Source organism: Pleurodeles waltl, chromosome 9 (assembly GCF_031143425.1).
Source record: "Pleurodeles waltl isolate 20211129_DDA chromosome 9, aPleWal1.hap1.20221129, whole genome shotgun sequence".
In the NCBI taxonomy this organism is placed as follows: domain Eukaryota; kingdom Metazoa; phylum Chordata; class Amphibia; order Caudata; family Salamandridae; genus Pleurodeles; species Pleurodeles waltl.
Genome location: NC_090448.1, coordinates 138,469,000 through 138,495,042, shown reverse-complemented (window position 1 = coordinate 138,495,042; position 26,043 = coordinate 138,469,000). Strand labels below are relative to the sequence as shown.

Here is a 26,043-nt window from a genome sequence, read left to right as displayed (position 1 = left end):
ACATCCGTGTCCTCTTCTGTATTCACTATTTTGTTCCCTAAACCTATTTTTTTACTTCTCGGGGAATACAGTCCAACAAGAAGCACATTAATCTGCCAAAACAAGAATAAACATGCAAAACAGCACAATTGTGATGTTATGCTCAAGAGACTATCAAGCGTCCAAACAAGGACAGTCAACATAATGATGATAAATAGTTAGGCAAGTGAATTCCACAATTTAACAAAATAACCCAAATAAACTGAAATAGACAGCAGAACAAAGATCAAAAACTCTGTATGCCATATGCAAATGTCAAATGTACGCTTACAAATATTTTGCAAGACCTAGCAATGCATTACAGTACTCCCATTGTAGGAGGGATAGTGTCATATTTAAAAATTACTATTTTGTTTTATGTATTTCCTTGTTTATTTTAAGAATACTAGTCTTGTAACATTGTTACTGTGCAAGTTATGGTTTGCATGGATGGTGTGTGAGTTATGAATTCAGGCTCTTAACCTTAACTTGCAAATTTCAGTGGTTTTTCAGGTGAAATGCATAACCAGAACTGCTCTTTAAATGCATTCATAGAATTGCTGAGGTTTTTTTAAACCTACCTTCTGGTGTTATATGCAAAGCTTCACATAACTTCACTTTAACCATTGTGTTTATTTCAATGTTTTTTCAAGCTTTTGGATCATATTCCACATCCAACAGCCCCAGTTGCACAAGGTCCAAAGGCCATCCTCAGTGAATGTTAAAAGCCGGACTCAGCGTTAGGTCATGCCCTGTGCCCAAACCTTTGCAGAATGCCAACTCCCACTCTGTATATTCAAAGGCCATGCACAGCAGGGGTTAGCCTGTGTCCATGCCCTACATCCAGCTTGCCACAGCAACCAACCCTTTCCCAGCATGGCCTTTGGCTGTGCGCAGTGGTGGTTTCCCACTGGGCCTGGCCATATGCGCCCAGCCCACTACTGGCAGACCCCCGCCCTCTCTCCCACCGTTTGGCCAAGTCCTCTTTCTCCCTTTTACTTTTTTAGAGTTCATAGACCCCATAGAAGAGTTTGTAAACTCTCGTCAAGCTACATGTGTGGTCATGGTCACAAACCCAAGGTAAGCTCCATCGGTCAATGGGGTCTGCAGACCTGATTGTTGGGTTGCTGAACCCATTCAAGGGACAGCATAATCCCATGAATCTTGCAGGGGGTTAACAGTCCCCGCCCTTGAACCTTTTTCCAGATTTGTGGACCATGGACAGTATTCACCAACTTTGGTAATATTATCATGTTTTGATGTGCTAAGTGTGCCACCTCAGTTTCCTCTTATGTGATATGATATTATTTATTGATTGCACTTATCGCCAAAGTTTCCTAGTGCGGTGGGGCCATTTGCTCAATTAATTTAAAGAAAGTCAGTGAGCTGGCTGGTTCACCCTACGAGTGAATGGCCATTTCGTTACTGACGTAACGGGTTGACCTACTCTCATCAGATAAAATCAGCAATGTGGAAACGCCAAATGAATGAGTTAACTGAAACCAAGTACTGTCACCAGGAAACAGGGATTAATGGTTGTTGGAGCAGGCAAAAAATACACTTCTGCCATCTGTGCCACATCAACCACATAGATGATGGAAACAGGGCTGTGCTCCTTTGTTACGAGGGACGCAGCAGATATTCTTACTGTTCGTGAGACAAAGGTTCAGTACACTTACATTTGGTACTTTAGCCATATCACACCCTAACATTAAAAATCTTCTTGAATTTCCCTACTTTTTTGCCTTAGATAATTTTAAAGGTAAGGTTTCTCCCCTATTTATACTGTCTTAAAAAGAGAATTTAGCTCATTATATCAAGTGAATTCTTTTATTTTAACTTTAATAAGAACATTTTACTTGACAGCAAATAATTGCAAAGGTTATGTCTGCTGCTTTAACATACCATTTCTACTGATTTATGTATTCATAATTTTGTAAAGTGATACAGACCATAACATTTCATCAAACACACTTGATACAAAAACTAAACACTCGTCTTCAGCTCTATCAGTTACCCACTGGACTGTCTAAAAAGCACTTTGGGACCTTGACAAGAGGTAGGGAAGCACTATAGAAATGCTGCAATGCAATATAATATAAAGTGCATGTAAAGTGGAGGAAGAGGAAAATTAGCTGTCAGTCAGTCTGTACAGCAACCTTCTCAACAAGTGCCAGGGGAATGTGAATTGGGAATTGATGTTTCACTGAAGAGGCCACGTTAAGATGCCTCTGAAGATGGAAAGCAGAACCAATGGAAAATGTGTCATTGGAAGGCAGTGGAGTGTGTAGCGACCAATTCAACTTGTATTGTGTAGATAGGTTAGATTTAGTCCTGCCCTAAGCCTCTACCAGCAAGACTACAGGTGGTCTGGAAGACATGTCTTTCCAATCCTCTTTTCAAACTACAGCAGAGGGATATTCCAGAGTGTTGAGTCTTGAAGGTGTGGGGACCTATTACTAAAGCATTCCTAATTAATTTAGGTTCCCTCCCACCAATGTGCCGATAGATAGATAGATAGATAGATAGATAGATAGATAGATAGATAGATAGATAGATAGATAGATAGATAGATAGATAGATATGGGATGGCCATGTAGCCCAGTACTGTCTGTTCTGCTTTGTTGTATTCACCTAGTCTTTGAAATATGTGCCATGCACCCAGCGTTACAAGAATACACTATTGAACATTGCGTTTCCAGTGAGATTTCATTTTTAAAAACACTGCCTCAGCTGTTTAGGCTGAGCTTCGTGCACAGGAAATACTCATGTGCAAAGCCAATTACATTTGAATGTGCAAATGGCAGGCAGATGTGGAATCAGCTGGTACAACATCAATTGCTCCCTTGCCTAGGATGACGTAGGTTTTCTTGGTAACAGGAAAACATGTATTGATAGACAGAGAGGGCATTTTGAAAGTACAATTCTAATAGCATACACTCCTAATCCAAATGCATGCATCAGAGGTATCAAGGCGGGACGTGGCAGCATAGATAGGGTAAAGATGGGTGTTTAATCGTTGTAGATCATGATTGCTTAGTGTATTTTTTATTCCAGTACAATTTTAAACTAAACGCAGCAACTTCAAAGTGGAGCGAGTGTCGGTATTTCAGCGCCGTTAATCCCAAAGACCACTGAAGGAATAAGCACCACCCTATAGTTTTTATCCGAGTTTTAATCCTGCCACTGTCTCATCGCCCAGATTTGTGGGAGGTAATATTCCATGCAGTAACCTTATTGTTTATTTTTACGACTGGACAGAGGGGGCTTCAGCCCTGATTATTAATGCCTGAATCAGAAAGAGTGTTGCTTTCTTCAGTGGTTGCATGTAATAGCTTTTCTCTTCTCATTCAGTCTTCCTTTGAAATTCATGCGTCGCCACTGGCATGTTTAGCTGTTAGTTGTCTGTACACAGTGGCCCTATGTTGGTGACACACTTAGGTAAACAAGGTGGAGGTCGATATATTGGCCATTTTAGGTCATTCACTGGGTTCGAGGCTGAATGTAGAAAATTGTTAATTGCTAAACATAGTTGATTGATTTAAGACAGCAAGAAACTTGTCACCATTACTTCCATGAAGATAGCTCAGTTAGGTCAAGGTGGTTTCTGATCAGCCCAGCACGAGTTTAAAAACTGACAAGACCACCTTGGTCACCCATCTTTCACAGGTTGGTGAATCGAGTACCGCTTAACCTGGTAATAAACAGTAGCACCTTTTATTTTTAGTGCACATAATTGGTAGAAGTGCGATACGAAGCACTATGTAGATAATAATTTATTATTGTAGTGAGAAATATGCAGAATGTTTTTTTTATGTGGTCGGGAGTAAGCCATTGGTGACGATTACTTGAAATCGATGTTTGGGTACTCTTTATCTTCCATTCACTGCTCCCTTCTCAAATTTTCAATTATTTTCTGAACTCACCTTTGTTGTGCATCTTAATCTTTCTAAGAGTTTTCACAAAAGACCATACTATTTAGATGGTGCATGGTGCAATTGCCTGCTACAGTAGTAAATTGATGAATTCGCTTTTGGTCGCTGTTCAGTAGATCTCTGTGACAAGAACAACTGTTACCAGCCCACTGGCATCTAACTCACCAAACCTGTCTTTACCACCATGATCTCCCAAACAAACCGAGTAAATTCTCCCTCATTTATCTCACCCTGCTACTATGATCTCCCTAACCCCTTCCACAGACTCTTCCCTCTTCCATCGTCCTTTACTCATCCCAAGCCTAAATTCTATTACCATATACTCCCAATTAGCACTTCTAAATTCTTTCCTCCTCCACCCCTCCATTACTCCAGTCAATCTAACTAACAAACTCTCAGATCCGCGGCTCAAATTAACTCATAATAATACTAAAACTGCACTCATACGCTATATAAATACTATTACAATGCAATATTAAGGCTTTTCATCTACACAATCTGACTTTACGAATAGGATGCCTGACCATGATACGGATGCACCTGGACAGGATCCATGTCACCAGGTTCTGCTGCCGGTGCCCTGTTTGGAAGGCTTGTGTCAGGTGTGGCTGCCGCCGCTACATCCAGTCGGTTACATTTACATTTGGCATTCAGGGATGTTGAACAGAGAGCTACCATAATGCACACATGATAAGGCTTTGATTTTCGGCCTCACAAATACATTTAGCTCATGCAGCGAACAGAGCCATGAAGCGATGTCGGGCACACTGCAGAAACAACCCACTACTAGGGTTACATTTTCTTTATATTCATCCACCACTGACCAGAGGGTCAAGGCACTTTTCAACATTGCGGTGGACCATCTAAAACCACCTTTTAATACTGGATATGTTTTAGGAACAAGTGCATTGAATTGGTAATATGTGATCGAAAAATTAAGGCCTTTGATCCTGCCCCTCGCTGCTTGTTTTCTCCTCCTATTTTGTCACATTTGCAAGTCCAATTTATGGCATGCATTTTCTATAGAGTGCTCGTACAATAGGCCCATATGTTTTTGTATATTACCTAAAGCAGCATGTGCAGCTAGTGGAGGGGGACAGTCCTTGCTGTCCATGAACATCATGGCCCACTGTTGACAGTCATCCAGTCTCTGACATACCTTCATTAGCTTGCCATTTGACCAGAGTAATAGCAGAGAGCAGAAGAGGATTCAGGCCTCTGTGTTCCTGATAGGTCTAGTTTTTTATGACCGGACACAACTTATTAATGTATCTAATGTGTGCAATGAGGTATCTATCTATCTATCTATCTATCTATCTATCTATCTATCTATCTATCTATCTATCTATCATAATGTAAATTATATAACAATGTTATATTTTTTTGGGGTGGACTCCCATCCCCTCTTCTTAGTTATCTTTACCACCCAATACCCTTACCCACCCCTAAACCCTAAACTCACCCTTACCACCCAATACCCTTACCCACCCTAAACTCCAAAAATACTCTTACCACCAAACACCCCTACCCACCCCTAAACCCACCCTTGCTAACTGATACTGCTACTGACCCCGACCCGAAAAACATCCTTACCACCCTATACCCCTACCCATCCCTAAACCCTAAAATACCTTTACCACCCTATAACCCAACACATCCCTAAACCCCTACGCAAGCATTAACCCTTAAATGCATATGTGTGTGTGTGTATCTATACACACACACGCACACATTATACTTACCTTAAATAGACTTTCCATGGATGGTAAAGGTATGTGTGGTAAAAGCATATGCGTGGTAAACATTTGTGTGGTAAAAAATGCATGGTAAAGGCACTGCGTGCTAACTACCACATTTGTAAAGGCCGTTTCCCATTCAGTGTAGTGTCTTTCCATAGTCAGTGAATATAGAAATGTTTTGAAATGTGTTTTACTTTGTGTTGATACTCCTACTTTTGAATGGACATTAAATATGATCTCATATAGCCTTAGAACCCGCCGTAGCGGGCTCTACCGGCTATTAAAGGCCCGCTCCCGAGTTAAATGCCCGAGCCGAAGGCGAGGGCATTTAACAAGGGAAAGGGCCTTTAATAGCCGGTAGAGCCCGCTACGGCGGGTTCTAAGGCTATTAGAACATTCTGCCACTCAGGGCAGAATGTTCTCTTAAAAAAAACAAATTGCTCACGGAGCCCGAGGGGATTAGAATCCCCTCGGGCTCCGTGAGGCTTTGTTCACAGCTGCTGCTGTGAACAAAGCCCATTGGAATGTTGGCGCTGCGGGCTTTTACCGGCCAGTAAAAGCCCGCAGCACTCCATTGTTTTCAATGGAGCTGCCAACTTCCAATGTTCTAATGAGTTTTAACCAAGTTCCCTTTTGAAAAATGTCCTCTATAATAATTCTTAGTCAAGTCTTTAATTACCAATGTTCGGGAAAGTTCTTAACTTGGGAAGAAAGTTAGTCAGAACATCTTTCCTTGCACTACACCCACTGCATCTAAGGCAGCACGTACAACTCTGTTGGTGAGGGGAATAGAATCTGCACTCCTTCAGCCTTTGATTAAAGCTCACAGGTGCCAGTCAATTTTTCTTTTCTCTCCCCATAAATCGGCTTCCCAGGCTGCTACAGAGCACTAAATAGCTAGATCATTTGTTGCAGTTCCTAGTCATACGGAAAGGAAATGGTAAAGTACGGATTTTCCTTTAAATTATGGCGCTTCCTGAGACAGTTGTTATATCGTGTTAAGTACCTACAACTATTCTGTGCACATCAATATAAATTCAATACTGGGAAAAGGAGATAATCTAGCCAACATACGGACTGGGAGAAATTATCACTTATGGTTAAGGAACATATGCTGACCCTTACAAGGAGTCACAGACCTCGTGATGGTGAGATATTAACATCGTGACAGAGGGATACTTAGGTCAAGACTAGTACAACGTCATACACTGACAGTGGACAAGATGTGAGAAACTGAACACTGACATAAACCAGACATACATCACCTCTCCTGAGAACTTCAGTTTGCCACTGGTTAGGAAGCCCGTAGCACTGCAAGACGAAACCTACAGTGCGCATACATGCCAATAGGCCCGATTCAGGCGGGAGACTTACGAATTTTCAAGCCCCAAATGGCTTTATTTCGGCTGTCTCCCGCCAAAAATTGTCCTTCCTGCAACAGAAGTGAATGGAGAAAATACATTCTCCCGATATATATATATATTTTTTAACTTCCATTTTCCTCTTCTAAAATGTTGCCATGTGTGCAGTACGTTATTCACAGTACAACACAAGAAGGTTACAGAACGGCACAGGAGACTATAGAACACACACATGAATATGCGACACACGAAATACTGACTCGAGATCTCCCAGCTACCCCACCACAAAAGTATTCTCCATGCAGAAAGGTCCACAGCGCTACAAAAACATAACAAAGACAGACGTACAGTTTGTATACGAAAGTGACAGTAGCATATGGAATAGCCTTATAGAAGCTACTAAGCGTGTCAGTAACTTCCTCAAATTTATACACGGGGGGACACGTAGACATTTGAAGGTTGTTGAACTTTACGCCTGATTTTGGTATTGTGCCCTGTGCCCGTTTCTTCAAGTCAAGGCCTTTCGGCCTCTCAATAAAAAATCATCAGGCTGGTAAATTTGTCAAAATGAGTCTGATGGATGAGTTGTAACGAAACCCACTATCACACCACACAGACGAACGTAAACACACAGGATCATGTCGTCACTGCGCACGCGTCTGTTTATGTGCATATCTTGTGAAGGCATATCTTTCGAATCTTTCTCCCTTTAGTTTTCCTAAGTAAATAAAACTTACATCCTTTCTGTGACCATGAGATCAGTGGTTGTGCAGGAAGTGTGTTGCAGTATGACGTGATGTTCCAATAAGAGAGGGCTGTGAACTGATTTCCACTTCTCCCCCTGGTGGGGAATACTCGAATCGATCTCTGTTCCGAGCCATGTTGATAATCCTTGCATTGGCTTGCACAACACAGAGGGCCTGTGTGACAAAGCTTGTCATTTAAGTACGACTCAGTTGCCTAATGGGTATATGTTTTGCTTTACATTTGAGATTAATGTTACATTGTCACTTATTTGAAAAATGCTTTGGCCAAAACTGGCAGAATTAACATATTACATCTAGAATGGAAATGTTTGTTACAGCACCTTCTGGTAAATTATCCTAACAAATCAATAGACTGCTGGTACTCAAAACTAAGCCCTAGTTATGGTGTTGTAATGGAATAGACCTTTTCATAGCGCCTAAGGAAGAACTGTCTCTAGGCGCACCCTCATGGGCCGATGGTTATCACATTCTTTTTAACCCCTATGTCAATGACTGTTTGATGCAAAGCCGCCATTCTTCCATTCAAAGTAAGGCTTCTAAATTTTCCACTTCTAATTGCAGGTGTGATGAGTACGTCACACAGCTGGATGAAATGCAGCGACAGCTGGCGGCCGCAGAAGATGAGAAGAAGACCCTGAACTCTTTGCTCCGCATGGCTATCCAGCAGAAACTTGCACTCACCCAGCGACTGGAGCATCTTGAGCTTGACCACGAGCAGACCAAAAGGGCGCGCACAAAGTCAGCGTCCAAAGCCAAGACCAGTAACCCCAGCGTAAGTCATATGCGATCCTGTGCAGACAGGACCGAGGGGTCTGTTCTCCAAAATCCGGTGTTCTGCAGTGAGAAGTATAAGATCTATTGTGACTAGGGAATGCCAGAAGGAATTCATGTTACGCATCTAACTTTTATGCTTGGTCAGTGTGAAGCCCTTCTGTCCATCATGTTGCTGTGAGTTGACTTGACAGGTTTCTTGTTATACCAAATAATGCAACCTCTATTATTCCAGTTTGAGCTGTAACTAACGCCTGTGTATATCGACATGTTTTTGAGAGGTTAATAGTGGAAGGGAACTCAACTAAATACATCCACCATTAACATCCAAGCTTTGTTGCTCTTGAATTGTTACATGTCAAGCATATATATTTCTCGAGGTTGTGTCTTGACCAGATCTACTATATCATTTATTAATAAGTCTAGTGTGTATAGTACCAATGTAATCCATACATTTAGGCTTGTAACAAAATTCAAATTAGCGATTGCCTTTTGAACAAAGGGTGGGCACTGTGGTTTGAGAAGTAGTGAAATGCAACTCATAAAAGTAGATGTGTAACATGTAAATGCGGAACATGTTCAAACACGAAACCAAATGTACTTTACATATGTCCAACTGAGCGTCTGTTAGATTTCTATGTCATATCACCACTTAATAATGTTCCAAAGCTATTACTAACAATGCATTTTGGGGAACAAATCTCAAATCTCATGTAAAGATAGAAAGCTAAGCTAAAAAAACATGCATGTTCATCAAAAACATGTGTGCAGACGATCTCTTTAAATTCAGCAAGAAATATGAGGTTCTCGTAGATAGACAGTAGCAGATAAAACACAAAATTAGTTAACACTTCGGAGTCTTTAATTAAAGGAATAATCTGTTCAGTAAACAATCACAGGGAAGCTTGCCAATGTACAAACTTTCCTTAAGATCCTTAAAATTGGAGATTTTGCACAAGAATGGCTTTGACATTTGGGCAGTGGGGCATCATATATACAGTGAGTACAAAATACGATGGCCCTCTAATTAATGTGTTGCCATTTCTTGATGTTATTCTTAATAAAATGAAAAAGATATCTGGAGGCTTATTAAATGCAATTCAGATTGAAGTGCTAGGAAACAAATTAGGTAACTGCTACAGAAAATTGAAAATAATGAAAATGCCTATCCGTGGGACTGAGATTTGGGTATCCTAACAGTGCAGTGTTGTCAAAATCTCAATGAAGTTCTTCACAGTATTAGCGATGATAGTGTTCAGGTGCTTAACAGACAATTGAGAATAATATATTACCTTATGCAAGCACATGTTTTGCAGGGCTCTACATTATAGGCACATGCAATCCAGCTAGCTCAGCTTACTTCTGAGAATTATGGAAGTAGGATAGAGTATTATTCTAAATGTGACTTTTGGACTATTGAATGGTCATTTAACTACTTAATTTCAATGTTTTCACCATTGAAAAGTATATATTCTAATTGGTGCCTGTACATGTGGAAAGGAGATTTGGTTTAACAATGTTGCTTTACAAATTGTGAAAATAATTATTGAGCACATTAAGACACATTTTTGGTAACTGTGACTTTAAAGTGCCTAAAATCAAACTATATTTTAATGTAAAGCCCTGCTTGTTTTATACTCAAAGTAATTTTGTATGCTTATAGTATGAATCAAATGGATGCAAGTTAGCACTGTTTCATCTGCGAATAGTGTCAATGTTTTTCAAAAGCCATTCTAATAATCCCACTGTGGGTGCCTCCCGCTATCGCTGTTTCTGGTAGTTTATCAGCAGCTTGTTGTTTGAATCTCACCGCTCTGCCTGAAAGTGGATAGGAGAAGTCACAATGTCATCGGGTAGTAATAAAGCACACACAGCTCTTGCTTTTCTGTAATTTAGAGCCAGATGTATCAAAGGATTTTACCCATTCTGTGTCTATGGGGAAAAGCTTTAGTACATATGGCCCTTAGTCCCTTGGCACTCTGCAGTGCTAATTATTGCAAGAGTAAACCAATTTTAATTGGGATAGTACAAAATTGGAGATTATTTAAAATGTTTTTGTCAAGATAAACACAAATTTCGTAAATGATGGGCACATCGTTAAAGTTTAATTCTTAACACGTTTGCCCAAACAAAACCAGGAATGGATTTTCTTGGTCCATTCCAACGCATAATGTGAATACCAGCAATCATCAGACATTTTTATTATGAGCTTTTCTCAAAGTTGAAAAGAAGCCTAAACAACGCAGTCATATAAGCAGATCCGAGTGTATTGATTACTGCTTCGCTTGTGGCCAATACTATATTCTCCTGTAGCTTGAGCTTTATAGTTACTATAAAGAAGGGTTAACAGTGTTAGAAGTGTATCTCTTAACAGTTGTTTCAACCTTTTTCCTCTTGTTGATGCACAATCCTTCAAAGAAAGCCTTCCATATTCCTCTAGACACATTGTAGGCAATTGATGAATGCCTTGGAAGAGAGGGACACTTCATCATGTTGCAGTCATAGCACATTTTTTTACACTCTGAGTAGCCAAGTTATTGCTTCACGTTAAGTAGATAATGAATACGTTCACTTGATTCTTTCCCTAAAGTGTTTTCAAATATTGACTTAAAAATAAGGAAAAGAGGTGCATTTATTGGCTTCTCATAAACTCTCAGAGTTTTGGCAGTTCTAAATGTTATCAGTGGTTACTATAAGATTGGTGTAAGCCTAACCACACAATATAGAAAACCCTATATATAGTACCATTTCACACGTAATGCTTTACTATCGCTAAAGAAAATTAGATTTGAACAGATAAAACGTGTTAATAGAAAATCCATATTGAGTTACTATATAACCTTGTACATTAGGACGAGAATAATGCTACACAATGTTAATTTTTTTTGTCCTCACGTTCTCTTAATTTTCATACATGAAAGTGACTTGGGGCTTTCTCGAACTGTAATGCACGTGCTTCCACTGTACGGTGGTCTATACTTTTACTGGCAAAGTCTGGATTGCAGCATGGACTCCATTTTTTACGCCATCAGCTACCTCTGCAAGTGGATTCTCCTCTAGAAATGATATCTGCTGTCTGTGGCTGCCTGCATGATATACTGACCTGCATGTCTCTGGAGAACCTAAAGCTTCACTGATTATCTCTTTTAAGTACCTGTCATCACCTCTCAAGCTTGATCAGCAAAGCTTTGTTCAGTACTTGTACAGAATTTCTCCTTCCTGCACCTGCCACTTACTGGTAATGCTATTGCAAACGTTTGGGTTATGCTTGCATCGTGCAAACAGTCTACAACAGATCTCTGATCTACTTTTAAAAACTAACAGCCTGATTTCTAAGCTGCAGTGGAGCTTTTCCTACACAATATTTCTTAAGATTATGAGTTTGTAAATCAGAGAATGATGATCATTTGTTTTCTAATTACATTTTATTTTCCATTTTTCAGCTGTAGATTAGTTCCTGGACGTGGACTTTCCATCACGTGCGTTGAGTTGCTTTGCAGCTTCGTTCATTATCCCTTCCAGTTTAAGATATATGGTGGTAGTATGTCACACATAAGCGTGGGAACCACTAAAATAATGCTAATTTTACAACCTTTGCCATGTAACTCTTACCACTACTTCAAAAACCTATTTTTTCACATTTAGAAAACAAGGCTTTGCCAATAAGTGCTGCTTCAGGAAGAAAGTTTGCAAGTGCTGAAGAAACCTACTTCAATTATAGTTATCAGTGTTTGTTTCTTATTCACTAGAAACACTCAAATGGGAAAGTGGGAAGGGATCTTTCTTATTTTCTTTCAGATATTAATTGTTTTTTATCTGATCATTAAACCTGTGCACTTTTGATATTTTGATATTTTATGTTGGCTTCTATAAATCTTTATGTAGAAATGTTTTATAATGCAGTGATTTTGTGCTAATCGTCTCCTTTTTGGGAGCAGGGTTTTTGCTTGTTGGTTCCAGTATCAGCAGGCCAAATACCCTTTTCTGTTTTTGTTATGCTTTGGTCTGGGTTTCTAACGTGAATAAACACAACCCAGGGCTCTGCTAAGATCGTACATATGCTGTGCTTCAGCAGCTGTATTTTTTTTGTTTTCATCATACAATGTTAAGTTTTATGTTTAATATTACTGATTTTAACTGCCATGTTCATTAAGAAATCCAGGGTCTTCAAATTCTGGGGTTTTTCATAATGTATTATTATTCTTAGGAATAGTTCAATGTAACAAGAAGAAAACTTGACTTTGCTCTGGTTAAAACAATAACAGGCACTTGAAAAAATATTCACTATGTAGTATTACCTACAGATGCCAGAATTCCTGGGTGTTAGGAAATTGCAAAGCATTATTGATGAACAGAATTTTGTACAACTGAAAAAATTAAATTCCAAATTGGAATTGTTTCATTATTTCTTTGTTTGCTGTGCCAAATTGTGGTGCGTTTAGAAAAGTAAAATTCTAAAGTTGTCAAACATAGGGTGGTCTGTTTCTGCACCTTTTTTGTTCTTAATTATTGCCAGTAGTGCCTTTAATAATTTGACGGGAGTAATCCAGAATAGCTTAGTTTATGATAAATGAAAACTCTGTTTTGGAACTTGATGAAAAAAAAATCAATGAGGAGCAATAAGTGCAAAGAGAACTCCCCTTTAGCACATTTTTAATGGGATAGTCTTAATATATAGATATAGATGTATATTCAAGAAATTGTAAACAATTCTGTTGGTCAATGATACTTTAATATGCAGATCATTGCAGATTCAAGGTTCAAAGAAACCATGAAAACATGTTGGGAACCAAATCTAATAGCTTTGGACTTGTAACGAACAAACGCAAGACGTATTAACACATTTGTGGTTGCAGTACAGAAGTTGTATTGGCAATATTAATATTGATATTAGCTTTGTACGGTGGCGGTCACAGATTAACCATAGTATTGTTGGCAAATGTGAAAAATAAGATACTATCTTCTCTTGCATGTTATACCTAATGTTTGTTATTTCAGGAAACAGAAACTGAAGCGAGCATCAACAAGCTGTGCCTAATTATTCTGGTGTTGTTTGTTGAAGCTAGGAGTGATTCAATTGGTACTTCGCAAAAATATACTTTTTTTTGTAAAAAGAAAAGTTGCAAATTGTATTATTGTTCATGTTTATGGGAATTAAAGATTTCTGTTTGCTGGAAGAAGCACATTATAATTCCTAGTGTGGGAACTTTTATATTTTTATTTTCTGTTGCAGTATTGATCCATAAGAACTATTGTTGCATAAACAAGTATTTCATCTGTACGTGGGTATTTATTTGAAATGATGTTTAAAAAAAAAAGTACTGTATTAAGTTTTATGTGCATTACTTTTAGTGGCGAATTGGTCTCCATTTAATGTCATATGCATGTATTCTTGCAAAGCAACCTTTACACAGAAAGTGAAGAGTGAATGCCCTTAAAATGATTAAAACTGACAGTTATCTATTCAAAATTGACAGCATTGTGAGACACAAAGAGGGAAATGTATTAACTGCAGATTAATACAAAATTGTGTTGGAAAAACGTTTGGCTGTGTAAAGGTACAGACTTTGGCAAATTCAATAAAAATATAAAAGACAATGCGTATTCTTCATTATTTGCCTTGGAGCATCCTCATCAGACTGCGCCTGCACAAGGAAAAGAGTTAATCAAAATAAGCATTGATGCTAGTAGTGTGTTCCCGTGCGTGAGAGCTGGATAGATCTAGGTGTAATCCAGAGATCCGTTGAAAATTGGAAGACTTCTTGTATGTGTTGTGTGTGCTCTGAAGACATGAATGCATATCCAAATTTGTGACCATAGCCAATAATTGTTCAGTATATTACCAAGGCGCCTGGAATTATGGGTCAACTGAATTTCTGCAGTAGATTTAGACCCATTGTGCGGACCTCTTTAAAAAAATAAGCATCTTGCTATAAAGTTGTTCCAGATTAATAAATTAGACTCGGCAATATATTTCCAGCACTCAAAGATAAAAGGGCAATATATTTGATGATAACCTTTGTAAATATTGGAATTTTATTATCAGCATTTCAATCGCTCATAAATGGGGTTCTCTATATGACTGATATGATTTCAAGATTCTGTGAAAAAGTTAAGATATGGGACAATTTAAAATCATGAATAAGTATGCAAGTGGCACTTTCGTACAGCCGTTTTGCTTAATAAAATCAGTCAAAACAGCTACAGAATATTTAAGCTAGATCAGTAAGTGGTGTATTTTAAGTGCCCCAGGTTAGCAATTTTATGTAGCCCAGAGGCAAAGTCTTGTGGTTTTTAAATGTAATGTTTTCTTCCCTGGCCAACAAAGCAGAAGGGTCTGCTAAGGTCACATAAGGTAGGTACTAAATTAAAAAGCAAACATTTTTTACTGATTGTCCCCCTTAAATCATAATAGAGAACTAATTGTCTTTCTTGCGAATTTATTAACCATCCTAACCAGATTTCCAAAACAACAGAATTAGAAAAAAGAACACCTCAAGATATATCATCACTTGGATACAGGTGCTTAATTTCTCATTGTTTTAGCAATAATGCATGCTTTATTTTATTAAATTTGTTAATTCCTTGAATACAAATAGACTGGCTTGTAACAGTTATGTCCCGTGGGAAGTGTTGCCCCATTGGCAACTGAGCCCATACCCAGAACTTCGAAATAGCATAAAAGTAGCACCCCTGGTTCTCAGCCTCAAAACGGGTCACATAAACAATCTGGGCCTCGTGCTCCTTCAAAGTAGTTTAGTTTTGGACAATTCGACTAGTTAAGCAGGTTTTTATCAGATAACTTCACATCCACATAAAAATTAGGGATACCAATTATCACATCCAATCTTGGTCAGTTACACAAAAATAGTATACTGATAAGTCCAAACCCTCTCCTTAATGGCTCTGAGATTTTAAATTCCTAGGCATCCCGTGAGTAAACATCCCATTGCATCCCACTAGATACACCATTTCTTTACTTTTTTCATACACACCTTCATTTAGTTCATTGTAAAATTAGTCTAGTCAAACATGCGCTCAGCCTTAAGTACTAGTGTGCGTTTACCTCCCTATTTTTTTTTAACCATAATGAAAGTGGTTGAATTGAAAACCGATGTGTCACTTCATCATTTAGATGAGCTGTGATTCTCGGGATCAGTAGGGCATCCCATTTTTTTAAAGGAGGAGCATTATTTGAGCTGGCAGCTCAGATTGTTTCCTGAATCTAGTAAAAACCATGTTAGATGTTACGATTAGTTGCACAGGCCAATCCATTCTGGATGTCCCTTTAAAGTGTCATGTCTCAAGGCCCTTATCAAAAGTCTGCTATCTCAGATAGGTCCCCTATTGTGGACTACATTCCATAAGTCGTGGATCCCTCATGTCATGGGGTGTGGTAAGTCTCAGATGCTGTATTACTACGCCATTAAATCCTTGAGGTATTCGAGTGGAGAAGAACCATGGGAATCGGATTTTGCACACAGATTCCCATATATTTTCTCTTATTCCAGGTCCTTATCCCCATCTACATTTCACAAGTTGTACCTGCCATAATGTGCACTGAAAACAACAATCGGGAGTGTGGTGTGCCTGCATAATTTGATTTCCAGATTCGGAATGATGCTGCATGAATTAGCTAGTTAGCACCCATTATAGGCAAGTCTGATGGTAAAAAGTGTAATCCTGCTTACTTTGCGTTGGAATCTCCAAATGCTTCATACTGCATGGGTCCCAGGAATTGAATGATACAATTATTTTGGATGCCTCCATACCCACTACCTTTTGTCTACCATGTTTGTAATCTGATTGAAGTTCCCTACCAGAAGTAGTGTGCACACCCCAGATCCTAAATGGTTGCACATACTTTTGAGAATAATTTCTCGGAACAATAATTCAGAGGCATTCATGGAGTTCAAGGTGATCATGTCAATGCTAAGAGTACCCTTCACTATCACATAACTCTTCTGTCTTTATAAGTGAGCATTTCTCAGATGAACAAGTATATTTATATGGCACAGATTCTCTTTACTAATGTTTTAATTTGCTACAGTTTATATTTGTAGTGAGGAAAGCCACTGTGAGCTCATCCTTTCAGTATCCCTTTGTAAAGGTAAGTCTCTTGTAGCACCACTTGAATCACATTGGATTTCATTAGCATTGTGTGTAGCCTCATCCTCCTATTTGTGGAGTTTCATCCCTTCATAGCCAACATCAGTATTGTGAAATATCAACTTGCATAGTGTGAATCAAGCTACCCCCTTGCCTACTATTCCCCCCTTTAACATAATCCACCCATCGAACAAAACACTATTACTGGTAAAACATATTTCCTTTACCCTCTCACTTTCCCTCTTTTCCCACATCTGCATGCATCATAGCTCATATGACTTCTGACTAAGGGCATTTTCCAGGTGGCATATTGTTCACATCTCCAAAACATATGTATTTTTTCCACAGAAAAATACTCCCCATCTTTTTAAACATAGTACATGTCCCCTTTGTTGCTTAGTAGTTCCAATTGATGTGATCCATCTCCTTTTAGATGATCCTTGTTTAATGCTAACAAGAAGGTGTTTTGTGGTTCTTATACTTCTCCAGTCAATATCATCTATTGCCATGCAACACCTTGTTCTGATGGATACTCCTTACTGCATTATCCTTACTTTATAAATATTCCCAAGCACCAGTCTAAATCCCGAAACAAATCCTCTAGAAATAGTTCTCCACATGACTTGATATGTCTCCATGAGACTCCTCTCTCTGCTGTGCCAGGAATTGACAACACTAGACTATATGCATCACTTCCTCACATGCTGGTGTCAGTTCTTGGTTTTCCCCAACATACCTACACAGGTATGAAGCTCTTCTTTGCTGAGTTTGGTCCTGCCTCAAGTCACGGATGTGCCTGTTCACGTAGTGGCAACACCAACTAGCCTATACACATCAACACCTTACATACTGGCATTGGGTATTCTTTTCCCCACCATATCTACCCAGATCTGGGGCTTTTCTTTTCTCAGTGTGGTTCTGTTCTTTCATGTTGCTAGAGAGAAGGTAAAAGATTTATTTGACAATCGGCCTCTTGCTCATCTCGTCCTTCAGCCGAAAACTCACTCTTCGGCTTTTAAGTGTAAGGAGAAAGATGAATCAGAGGCTGATAACAACCTTCCTCCTCATAATACAGATGCTGAGCTTCACTCTGATCTTCGGAAAGCCATAAACCTTGATACATCCCATAAGGAAGGTGTTCTGTATCCTTCTGAGGAAGACTGTCCCATTCACACTCTTTGAGCATATAGCAGCAAAGGCACTTGAATTCCACCTGCCTTCTTTGGAGCCTGAATCCATCATTCTCATGGAAATCCCAAAGCTGTCTCCAGTGGTTCTGGTGCAGCTTCCACCTTTTAACCAAGCTGTACTGTAATCAATGCTGACTGCCTGGTGGAAGCTGTTTATGGTCCTGCAGACATATTGCTTGACACTATGGATCTGCACCCTCTGTTCCAAAATTATCATCAACTTAACCTTCTGTGGAGGTTGAAGCACTGCCAGCAAAACTGAATCCCAACAGTTTTCATACAGCACTACTGTACCATGTGTCTGAGCACCTTGACTCAATTGGATGGCAGGTTTTCAGTTTGGGTAGTCAGGCTCTACAGAAGCACAAGGGCGTCAGATGGCCAAGCCTTGAAAAGGTTTTCGCTGGAAGCCAGGCGCCCACAAAAAAAATGTCCTTCCAGTTTCTGGGCCGCCCAGTTGAAAGTCTGTAACTGGCACCACCTAATCTCCATGTATGCAGCTGAAAAGGTTTAGGATTGGGATTGAAGACAGAGGCCGATGAGAGCTTCTAACTGGCACCACCAAGTTTCAAGATTGGGATTGAAGACCTGCGTATCCCATTGCGAAATAAACCTGCTTTGTCTTGGAGAAGAAGGGAATGCCATATACTGAGTCTGGCTCCAACAGATAGGTGAATCAAATCTAGTTTGTGCCATATATAGAATGGTATCATCACTTTCAGGGTTGGCAGAGTCACAGTGGCTTGCCTCCAACTGGTGACTTTGGAGAGGTATTGCCAGAGGAAGACGTTTCTGGATCTTGTATTGCTGCCTGAGAATATTTGTTAAGAAAGATAAGTAACTTTTCCTTTGCTGTATCTCTGACTCCCTCCAATTTCTCCCTCACAATCCCCTTCCTGTTCGTGTCATCAAAATATCCTTGATCTCTGTCTGTACCCTTTGAATAGAGGAGAATATGAGCAGTTCAGACATCCCTCAGATGTTCCTGCAAAACAAGGGCTTGACTGTTTGACATGTAAACCATTGAGGCACTCTGCTAGGTCAGTTGTGTATTTGTACCAGTCATCATACAAATTGTAAACCACAAGCATCGTCCAACTATATCTCATTAACCTTCAATTAAAAATTCCATGATCTGTTCACCGTTTTCTTTTTTTATAGAGTTGTTAGGGCCAAGTCTAGGAAAAGTGTTATTCTGTTATTGTGATGGATAGCGGTGATTGTCTTGTAGCTTCCATTACGATTGCCTATTTATGTAAGAAAGCATATTAGATAGGATGTTCTAAGGTCTCTGATAGTATGCTTCTCGTTTTGCTCTAACTCAGCAGGTTTGTTTCCCTCAATATTTCCTTTTTGTAGATATACCGTATGTATGTACAGAAATGGTATGTATTGCATAATGTCCCTTCACTTCCACGGTATTGCTTGACGGTATTCAGTTTTAAGCTGCAGTGTTTTAGTCGGCATTTCCGATAAGGATTGTCCAGCAACATAGACTGTTTCCAAGTCTACCAATTTCTGTATTTGTTATCATTCTCCATGACAATCATCCCCAAGTGATCAAAGTATTCTCTTAAACCTGTGTCAGCACTGGAAAGGTATTGCCTGTTTATTTTTGCTATTAAGAGAGACATGAGGTAAATCTTTAGCCACTACTGGAAATCACGGAACAGATCTCTCTGAAGTGAACTGTCTACTCTTTTATATATATATAAATGTAATTTCGTCTTAATCTTTCTGTGGAATAATTATCCAATGCTGATGTTGACAAAGTCAATACCCAACTACCATTTTCCAAGATGTTGTCAGACCCATTTTACTATTTACTGAGAACATATTTCACAAACAATCTCTTTTTATTCCTTTTTTGTATTTGAGGATGTTTTGTATTGTAAATCCTTTTGGTCATTGTGCCTTCAGTGGAAATAGAGAAGGATTATAAAGGCTCGAATTACAAGTACCTGAATAAAATCCTGATTTCAGTGCACTGGCTGCTAATTAGATATTCAGCTGTATTTTTTAATTCCTCTCTTTCTTATAATATGTGCAACTGTAGTACAGTGAAATTGCCATGTAGTACAGACTGTACATGCAAGAAGGATCTGCTGCTGTCCTGAACATTAGTTATGACATAGCACCAAAACAACATATCGTAAACCTTCAAACATAACAAATGCAGAGGAAAAAAGGGAGAAAACAAGACACATGGCTGACAGTATTCAGTATTGCACAATCATTTATGCACTGGGTGTAAAATAAAACAAATAGCGCGATTACCAACTTTGAGCATGCAAATATTATTATTTTATCCTACTTAAACTTGTGAGTCATATACAGGGTGGCTACTGCCTGGGGTAAAGTGAGGCCCATAGAGATACTCCTACCAACAAGTGAGGTCACGTATTGACCTGGGGTAAGAGGGAATGAGGAAGGAGACCACACAGTTACATGGCCTATTCGAATCAGCAATTTTTAAATTTCTTCCTTAATGGCCGGTGATCGCATCTTACTGTCACGGGACTCCACCCACTGGTTGAACGTAGAGATAAAGAGAGTTTCTCATTCTCTTTTTTTCTGGTAGGTTCTAAAGTGTATTCCATTTAGTTATATGAGTAGGGTCATGTTGTAGCCGCTCTTCGTTTAATATTGTGTACCCATCTGCTTACACCCATTTATTTAATTCCCTATTTCATTGTTCCTGCATAGAGGTATACACAGTCTTCCACTTTTGGGCAGAGAGATTATTTTGCCAAGTACAAGAGACAGGCCAATAAACTTGGTTTCATATTTTCATTTATTAACTGTGCACTTCATTTTCAAACATATGCTAAAACTAAGTCTACAAAATTTAAAGGTTAGATAAACACCTAGAACAACTAATAATACTATACTGCGTGAAATAACAACTACTTACAACACCTGGTCTTAGTTCCCGGCACTGCTTATGGGTGAGCTGCTTGTGCAATATTAGTCAAATTCTTGAAATATACTTGCTAATATTTTGAGAATTATCTGTCACATGTACAGCATTGAGTTTAAATCACCTTACAAACACCTCTCTCTTTTGCTAAAAGCATATCTAAAGCCAATCTATTCTGAATTGCCATGCTCCTAATTGGGAGCATCCTTTCATTAATACTAGGCTATAGCATCTTCTGTGTTATTTGCTAAATGTTCTATTAAAGTAGACAGCTTTCTAATCTTGGTACCATTTAAAGCAAACCCAGTAGACAAACTCAAGGCAGAGAAGGCATCCAGAATCCTTTCCCTGCCACTACTGTACTGCACTCTACTATGTTGATCATCTTTTAAACTGTTCATGTGATAGATTTTAGGAAACACTTATGCTAAACAAAACGTGAAATTAGAAGTCTTGTTACATATGTGATAAATACCTATAGAGATAGGACTAGCTCATAAAAAGTAATGCCTCTTTATATCATAAGTAACTGTTTTTCCCCACAAAATCATAAAAGCAGGCAACTCATCTGTTGGAACATTACTGTCTATAGTAACTCCCTCACAGTACAAGGTCTATGGGATCCCATTCAGCAAACTTCACATATCAATTACCTGGACCTTCAAGCAGTTTTCCTAACACTGAAACCTTTTCTTCCACAACTCTCACACAAAGTGGTTCTAGTCCATACAGACAACATCACAACCATGTACTATCTGCAAAAACAGGGAGGACATGTTCTCCTAAGTTGTCACATCGTGCTCTGACAATCTGGAAATGGGCAATTGGCTACCATATTCACTTAATGGCAGAGCATCTATCAGGCATGGGCAACCAATTTGCAGACCTACTCAGCAGGATGCAGCAACAAGTCCATAAATGGGAACTCCACCCACAAGTCCTTCAACAGTACCCCTTAAAGTAGGGAACACCTCAACTAGACCTCTTTGTCACTGCAGAAAATACAAAATGCGGCAACTTCGCATCTGATACACACACCCTCAGTCCAAGGGCAGTGCTCTAAGAGAAGCACGTAAACCTACAACCAGACAGCGTTATGCTACAAAATGTAAATATTTTGTGTGCTATTGTCAACCTAAACACAATGACTCACTTAGAGCTTCCATTGAAGACATTGTTATTTGCTACATTTGCAGAAAGCAAAACTTGGCATATTCCTCTAATCATCTTCATTTAGCAGCTATATCTGCTTATCTCCAAACCATCCCTGTTTTCAGTATCCCAATTGTTAGAAATGGAGTCTTTGGTTGGCAGTCAGGTTACCCCCTGTCCAAGCAAGGACCCTCACTCTAGTCAGGGTAAAGGAAAATCACCCACAGTTAAACCCTGCTCACCCCATTTGTGGCCTGGCACAAGCAGGCAGGCTTAACTTCAGAGTCTAGCTTTAAAGTATTTGTACCAACACACATGGTAACTCAGTGAAAACCCTACAAAATGACGCAACACAGGTATAGAAAAATAGGGAATATTTATCTAAGCAAAACAAGACCCAAACAACAAATATTCACCATACACAAGTCAAGTTATGAATTAAAAAGCGAAAACAGTCTTAAATCCTTAGAAAACAGTGCTAACACTGTTACACTGTTAGCGTGAAAAAGTACCTGGGTTACATCAAAATAACACTGCATGGGCGAGTGGGCGTCGGAAAAGACCAGCGATGCGTTGATTTCTCACTCGCAAGCCTGACCGTGAGTCATTCCTCCTCCAGTCGGGTCGGCATGCGTCGTTTTTCCTTGCTGCAGTAGAGCGATGCGTCAGTCCAGACAGGCCCCTCAGGCCCGGGCAGGCTTTGCGTTGTTTCTCCACGCCCAGCGATGTTGCATTGAAAATCCGGTTGCACAGCATTACAAAACCACGCTGCGTGGTTATCAGCTTCCATCAGTGGGTGTTGCACGTTGTTTCTCCAGCTATGTTGCGTCGATGTACCAGCCGCGATGCAGGTGGAGTGTAAATTTAAGCCGAGAAGCCGGCAGCACGTTGTTTCTCAGCCGCATCTCGGAAGGTTTATCGAAAATTTCCCCGCATGTCGATCTGTGCGTGGATTTTTAGTCTTTGTCTGCCAGCTTCACCTTTCAATGGCCCTGGAACTGGATAGGGCACCACTTGGCAAGGAAGGAGTCTCAGCAGAGAGTCCAGGTGCTTGCAGGGGAAGTCTTTGATGGCCATGAGACTTCAACAACAGGAGGCAAGCTCGGGTCAAGCCCTTGGAGATTTCTTCACAAGCAGGAATGCACAACAGAGTCCAGTTTTTGTCCCCTTTCACAGACAGAAGCAGCAACTGCAGGATAGCTCCACAAAGGGTAGCACTTCTCCTCAGCTCTTCAGCTGTCCTCCTTGGCAGAGGTTCCTCTTGATGTCCAGAAGTGATCTAATTTTTCAGGGGTTTGGGTGCTCTTCGTATACCCATTTTGGCCTTTGAAGTAGGCCTACTTCAAAGGAAAGTCTCTCTTGTTTGGGAGATCCTGCCTTGCCCAGGCCCAGCCCCAGACACACACCAGGGGGTTGGAGACTGCATTGTGTGAGGGCAGACACAGCCTTTTCAGGTGTAAGTGACCACTTCTCCCCTCCCTCCTAGCACGGATGGCTCATCAGGATATGCAGGCTACACCCCAGCTCCCTTTGTGTCACTGTCTAGAGAGAGGTGCAAACAGCCCAACTGTCAAACTAACCCAGAAAAGGGAGTCCACAAACAGGCAGAATCACGGAATGGTTTAAGCAAGAAAATGCCTTCTTCCTAAAAGTGGCATTTTCAAACACACATTCTCAAAACCAACTTTACTAAAATATGTATTTTCAAATTGTGAGTACATAGACCCCAAAATCCACATGTCTATCGGCTCCAAAGGGAATCTACACTTTAATCATATTTAAAGGCAGCCCCCATGTTAACCTATGAGATAGAGTTAGGTTGTGCAACAGTGAAAACCGAATTTGGCAGTATTTCACTGTCAGGACATATAAATATAATATATGTCCTACCTTAAACATACACTGCACCTTGGCCATGTGGCTACCTAGGGCCTACGTTAGGGGTGTCCTACATGTAAGAAAACAGAATGTTTAGGCCTGGCAAGTGGGTACCCTTGCCTAGTCAAATTGGCAGTTTGAAACTGCACACACAGACACTGCAGTGGCAGGTGTGACCCATGTTTACAGGGTTACTTATGTGGGTGGCACAACCAGTGCTGCAGGCCCATTAGTAGCATTTGATTTACGGGCCCTGGGCATCTCCAGTGCATTGTACTAGGGACTTAACAGTAAATCAAATATGCCAATCATGGAAATCCAATTACACATACATTTTACATAGGAGCACTTGCACTTTAGCACTGGATAGCAGTGGTAAAGTGTTCAGAGTAACAAAAACAGCAAAAACAGAGTCCAACAGTAGTTTATTAGAGTAGTTTTTCAAACAAACCCTAAATTCCTTCCAAAGGTAGTTTCATAATTCCATGTCAAGCAATCAGTTGAATTACCAGTTTACTTTCCACAACCAGACTCGGTTGCAGAAAGAGCTCTCCACATACTAGAAGTTAAAAGGGCTCTTGTGTATTATATATATAGAACAAAACAGTTTAGGACATCTAAACAACTTTTTGTTGTGTTTTCAGTACCTCATAAAGGCAACCAAACATCAAAAATTGGTTTCGCCAATGGATATCAAATGTATTCAAAATTGCTATGCTAAAGCCAAACTGCAGCTACCTGTTACCCCCAGAGCACACTCTACTAGAAATAAGGGTGCTTCTATGACTTTTCTAAGTACCATCCCTATAGCAGATATATGTCAAGCTGCTGCTTGGTCTACACCACATACATTCACTAACCACTATTGTGTAGATGTATTAGCACAGCAACAAGCCATTGTAGGCCAGGCAGTGCTCCGAACACTTTTTCAGTCAACTCCAACTCCTAGAGGCTAGCCACTGCTTATATGAAGGGACTGCTTTACAGTCTAGGCAAAGTGTGTGTATCTACAGCCACACATGCCATAAAATGGAAAATGTTACTTAACCAGTAGACATCAGTTTGTGGCATGAAGTGCAATAGATTCACATGCACCCTCCCTCCTCCCCGGACGCCTGTAGCCATTTCAGTTACATTAACATATAATTATTATACATATGTAAATACATTGCATGGCCATCTATTTTTCTTTTCTCTCTGTATACTCCTTAACCCACCCACCAGCAACCAGACTCTATGCCCATGTGCAGTATCACCGAGAGGACTCACTTGATCCTGTGACTTGAAAAGATTCTTCGAATACAACTTGTAACACTCTGGACCCAACACTGGATGGCAGACTTATGCAAAACATGAGAATCTACATCACTACGTGCCCCGAACAGATGTCTAGTGGGTAAGTAACATTTTCCTTCTGGTTCCCTAACACTACGAATGTGTGAGGGATGAATCCCAAAAGGTAGTTCCTTACACTTTACTGGAATGTTTTTTACAAGGATAAGCTGATTAGCTTCTTCCGTCCAAGTTTTAGACAGTCTCTTCTCACATGGTTTTTTACAAGAATTCACTCTCCGGATTGTATTTCATAATATGCAGCTGAAAAGAGGGGCTCCATCCAAGTTTTAGACAATCACTCCTCGCATGCTTTTGGACAGGAATCCACTCTTCGGATTGTATTTCATGACATACAACTGAGTAGATAAAGGGAGTAGAAAGCTGCACCTGGTGAGCGATAAAGTCCACAGAGTCAGACAAGCACTTGCAATAATCCAGGATCAAGTCATCAGTAATAGTAAGCATGTCTGCAGATAGGATACCAAGGATCCCCATTAGTCTACCCTTCACTACTTCATGCGGTTTTGAACAATTCTTTTTGGATAGAGTACATCCCATAGTCCGCAACACCAGAGGGAGTGCATCTGGCCATTTGAGAGAAGCAGGGGCACATACTTTCAGCAGACAGTTTTTTATCACCCTATTCAGTCTGTCAAGAACACGGATGAATGTGGGTGGTAACTGCAGAGAAACATTTAATCAATGCCTACTGCCTCACAGCTGTCTGTGCATTATAGTACATTTCCTTGTCAGGTATGCCTCAACCTACTTTAAAAATATGCACACCACTACTAAGATGTACCCTAGATTATTACTTGGTGGCATTTCCACAAAATCTGCCTGCGTTGTAGTTAAAGGACCATGTCCC

The 26,043-nt window shown here is 39.9% G+C and overlaps 1 protein-coding gene across 2 annotated transcripts in view; it reads left to right on the top strand.

Moving 5' to 3' along the window:
- BICD2 (BICD cargo adaptor 2) overlaps positions 1-14,189 on the top strand; it is a 297,533-nt gene extending 283,344 nt beyond the window's left edge. The window contains exons 7-8 of one of the 2 annotated variants that reach the window (XM_069206428.1): positions 8,382-8,592; positions 12,035-14,189. In XM_069206428.1, coding sequence (XP_069062529.1) covers positions 8,382-8,592; positions 12,035-12,040 — 217 coding nt within the window. In that variant the 3' untranslated portion in view covers positions 12,041-14,189. Of the gene's footprint in view, positions 1-8,381; positions 8,827-12,034 lie in introns of those variants that run through there. The other variant, XM_069206427.1, reaches the window with a different exon arrangement.
- The last annotated feature ends 11,854 nt before the right edge of the window (positions 14,190-26,043 follow it).